At 65.6% G+C, this 1210-nt stretch overlaps 1 protein-coding gene across 1 annotated transcript in view; it reads left to right on the plus strand.

Moving 5' to 3' along the window:
- The first annotated feature begins 982 nt into the window (after nt 1-982).
- The window catches only part of TSPAN3 (tetraspanin 3), a 29263-nt gene continuing 29035 nt past the window's right edge, over nt 983-1210 (plus strand). Inside the window, exon 1 of the mRNA XM_026068254.1 lies at nt 983-1128. Coding sequence (XP_025924039.1) covers nt 1066-1128 — 63 coding nt within the window. The 5' untranslated portion in view covers nt 983-1065. The remainder of the gene's footprint in view (nt 1129-1210) is intronic.

Below are 1210 nucleotides of genomic sequence, written 5' to 3' on the forward strand. Positions count from 1 at the left end.
CCTCGCCATCAGCAAGGTTTGCCCCGTCCCTGCTGTCCRTTCGGCTGTGCAGCAACAGTCAGGCACTCTCACTCCGGGGGAAGGTGTGTTGCGCCCGGCTCGACCGGCGTTGTCCGTACGCCACGTGGCGCTCCCCGCACCGCGCCTCCTCCCCTCGAGGCCTGCCAGCCGCTGCGCAGTGCAGCCGCCAAGAGCCCGCGATGGCTGCGGGACGCTGACACACTGTACGGGGGGGTCGCGTGAGGGCATCACGGTGAACCTCCCTCATAAATTAATCACCCTTCCCTTCCAAAGCCCAGCAGTGCCCACAGAGGCCTTGTCATAGGCAAAGCACTTAGCCTCTAGGCGGTATGTCGCTGGTAGCCGGTACGGAGGACAGCCGCTCCGCGCGGCTGTTATTGAGGAAGACGTGTCTTGCAGGCGGCTGGCACCTTCACGTGCGCGCCCGAGCCGTTGCCCTCAGCCCTCCACCACAGCTCTCCGTTATGCAGTTGTAATTCCTGGCGTGTTTTGCTCAACTGACTGAAGGTGTCCGGGTAGGCCCTGACAGCTACGCTTCGGTCTCCCAAAGGCAGCGGCCTGTCATGGTGCAGCTGCCTGGGTGATAATTAAACCGGGTTTTTTCCTTCATGATCGAAATGTCTACTGAACGGCGCTGCTAGCTGTGGCAGCAGGGGACTTCCACGGGCGGCAGGAGAAATGCCGGCCCCTTCCCCTCTAAGCTGCCCAGTGGCGTTCTTCCCGTTAGGAAAGGGAAGGAGAGAATTCTTCAAAATTTCCGAGTGAGGAACTTGCCGCCCCAGCCTGCCTCTGCAGAGGGCGGGTAGGCCCGGGGAGCAGCAGACCGCCGCTACCCTCGCTGGCTGCGCAGGCCGCTGCCCCTTTAAGGAGGAGCCGTACTCCATCTTAGGTGCCTCCTCCCCCTCTCGCCACGTGACGCGAGCGGCCGCCATCTTAGGCTCCCCGCGCCGCTGCCTCAGCTCGGCTGGTCACGTGAGGCGGGGCCGGCTGGCGGTGGCGGAGCGGAGCCGCGCGGCCGGAGGTTGAGGCGCGGCGGCAGCAGCGATGGGGCAGTGCGGCATCACCTCCTCCAAAACCGTCCTGGTCTTCCTCAACCTCATCTTCTGGGTGAGCCGGGGGCGGCGGGGAAGGGTCGGGGCCGGCGGGTGCTTCCCCCGCCCCCGGCCAGGGGGTCGCTCTCCCGCAGCCG

Source organism: Apteryx rowi, unplaced genomic scaffold, assembly GCF_003343035.1.
Source record: "Apteryx rowi isolate R43461 unplaced genomic scaffold, aptRow1 scaffold_27, whole genome shotgun sequence".
NCBI lineage: Eukaryota > Metazoa > Chordata > Aves > Apterygiformes > Apterygidae > Apteryx > Apteryx rowi.